At 39.2% G+C, this 3,006-nt stretch overlaps 1 protein-coding gene across 1 annotated transcript; it reads left to right on the top strand.

Annotated features, from left to right (window-relative positions):
• The first annotated feature begins 638 nt into the window (after nucleotides 1–638).
• Nucleotides 639–1,568, top strand: LOC149826663 (protein CURLY FLAG LEAF 1-like). Its single transcript, XM_090018359.1, has 2 exons — nucleotides 639–797; nucleotides 1,209–1,568. The coding sequence occupies exons 1-2, from the start codon at nucleotides 639–641 to the stop codon at nucleotides 1,566–1,568; spliced, it is 519 nt and encodes a 172-aa protein (XP_089874485.1).
• The last annotated feature ends 1,438 nt before the right edge of the window (nucleotides 1,569–3,006 follow it).

Below are 3,006 nucleotides of genomic sequence, written 5' to 3'. Positions count from 1 at the left end.
CCATAACTCATGATGTTGATGATTTTTAGCTCTTGACTACCATGGCATGATATAGACGTTGAAGTTGAGAAAGTGGGCAGGTTTTGAGCTTACCTGCTGCAAACATGCATTGGTGGCCAAATATTTTAACCTACCTCTCATTGAGATAATGCCAGTTCTCACTTGGTCTTTTGCTGTCTAAATAGTTCCTAAAAAGTGTCCCCAAATCCCTTTTTCTTATTTTTTCAACATTGCCCCAGAGGGGGAAAGAATGTTTTAAAATTGAAAAGGTTTCTGCTTTCTCTAACTCCGATGGTTGAACTCGGTCGATTCTTGCGTCTTTCCAAACACGGCTGGCAAAAGGCAGTACACAATCCACATCTGCATCCCATTATCAAATATATTATGCAAAATAACGTTTATGTATTATAGCTTAGCCTGCAAACAAACCGGGATGGTTTGAATTCTTACACAAAAAAGAAACCAAAGTGGGAAACCTCAAACCTTTTGAAAAGGAAATACTGGCTGTCTAATTTCTCACTTGCTTTATTTAATGAAGAGGCAGTTCGAACTCACTCTAATCAATTCTTTATATTAACTGTTTATCGTTCATTCCTTTCGTTCTTCTCCCCACCTCTTTGTTTTGGTCGAAGAAAGAAATGGAGGAGAGTCCTTTGGAACAGTCCTTCGAAACGTTATCGATCAGCGACGCCGGCAGCAGCACTGGTTCCTCGCCGGTAAACCAACCCCTCCCCACCTCGAAGCGCAATCCGCACCTCTCTCCTCCCCTTCATTGGGACCAATACCTGGACCTCAAGGTATGCTTCTCCTACCTGCGGGGTTTTCTTTACCTTTGTTTTTTTTGGATTTGGCACCTCTAGAGTCTTGATGGTACCTTTCTATCTAGCCAAAAATCATAGGTGTGAGTCTTTATGTCCCCGATATGACTCCACAGATGTATCCACAAGCTTCACACACAGATTTGCAAACCTTATATATATATATAGCCAAAAATCATAGGTGGTGAGTCTTTATGTCCCCGATATGACTCCACAGATGTATCCACAAGCTTCACACACAGATTTGCAAACCTTATATATATATATATATATATATATATATATATATATATATATATATATATATATATATATATATATATATATATATATATATATATATATATATATTGCAGTTTACTGGTTTTTGTGATTATGTTTGTTGGTCAGACGGGGGAAGTGTATTATGTGGATTGGCAAAGAGGGAGGAAAGTGAAGAAAGGGTCCTTTGAGTTGATAATGAAAGGGGAAGACGGTCATCACCGTAGCGATGCAGAAGAAGAAGAGGAAGAACAAGAAGGCGAAGATTGCGAGGACGATGAGGTGGAGGGGAGCGAAGCTGCGAGTTGTTCAACTCCGGAGGGTTACTCGAGGAAAAAGGAGGAGTACTCACCGGTGATGGATCATGAGGAGGAGGTGCTGGTGGTGGCGGGATGCAAGCGGTGCCTCATGTACTTCATGCTCCCCAAGATCACCGACGAGTGCCCCAAATGCAAGACCTCCCTCCTGCACCTCAGTGGGTTCGCCTAGCCCACCTTGCCTTTTGTTTCCTTTTTCTTTTGCTTGGTTTCGTAGCCTCTCCCAAAATCTCTTTGGAGAAGGAAGGTGGTGGTGTTGCTCTCATTTTGGCCTTGAGCCATTTTATCGTTCGTTTCACCCACACCCTTTTTTTTTCTTTAATGCGTTCTTTAGTTTTTGAAACTAGACACTGTTAGTCTTAATTAAGGGCTTTATAAGATCACTCTCAAAGCTCTAACCCGGTTGGTGAAGTCATGGTCATGATCACTCATGTTTTATATTGTTTCTAGGCTACTAGGTAGTTTGCATCATCTCAATCAGACCTTATAAATATATTCAGCATTGTTTGTTTGATAGGAATATGCTTAAGATAATGTTTTTTTTATAGAGAAAAAGGATTTTTAGTTCATGAAATTTGGTACATTGCCACCAGTTGATTTTTGAAGATCTTAGAAAACGTACATGTATGCCATAATCACATTATCCGAAAGTTATTTTCTATTTTTCTTTTTTTGGAGAGAAGGAAATTTTTTATTAATAATAAATATATAATTAATACAGTTTTATAGGTTGGGGAGAACTCGACCAATAAAACTTGAAAAGAAGAGGAATCAACTGAAAAAAAGGTCGTAACCAGTTCACATGCTCAGATTTCCATCAGATCATAACCAAGTGGAAGATGTCTACTAAAAGTACACCTGAAACACTCAGGGCAGTGAAAAATTCATTGAAAGGGCACCTGTTTCTCTTTCTAAGTGTATCACTGTGCAAGTATAAACCAACCCTAGTGCTGATCTATCTACCAAATGGTCTATATATATAGGGAAAGTATAAGGTGGTATTCACTCTGGTTTGCATAGATCTATATACCAAATGACAGATCTAACTATACAAATGCGTTTAGCAGGTTTTATTTAGTATATTAAAAGGTTTTATCAGGTTTAATACACCATAAGATTTCATTTTCGAGATTGTAAAAAATCAACAGCTCAAAATTCATAAAAATAAGTGGTTTAAAAATGATATAAAACATCATGTTTGAGTCAATTTTAACAAATGAACACATACATATACCCCGACACAAGGCAAACATAAGCCGAACCGCAAGATGGTCATCTCATTTCCCAGCCCTAAGTATAGTGGACATGTGCTGACTGGCAGCTTGAAGCCCAATGAATTCAGGCTTAACCCAGCCTGAATGATCAACTAGGTTGGGTTCATGTGGGTGGAGATTTTAAGGACCCTTAATCAAATATTCAGAATGGAGGCAAACCTACCCCAGCCTAGCCGAATATCAAGTGGTTCAACCATAATTGGGCCTCGCCAAATTCGTTAGGAGACTGGTCAGGTTGTTGGGATGTTGGGGTTGGCCCTAATGGGTATCGAGTTAGGCTAGTCTAATATCCGACCCTAGTGCTGATCTACTAGAGTATCCAAAGTTGACCTAGAT

This window comes from Nuphar pumila, chromosome 10 (genome assembly GCF_984573655.1).
Source record: "Nuphar pumila chromosome 10, dmNupPumi1.hap1.1, whole genome shotgun sequence".
NCBI classification, from domain to species: Eukaryota; Viridiplantae; Streptophyta; class Magnoliopsida; order Nymphaeales; family Nymphaeaceae; genus Nuphar; species Nuphar pumila.
Note: the sequence above shows the minus strand (reverse complement) of the source record. Positions and strands in the feature narration are given on the sequence as shown.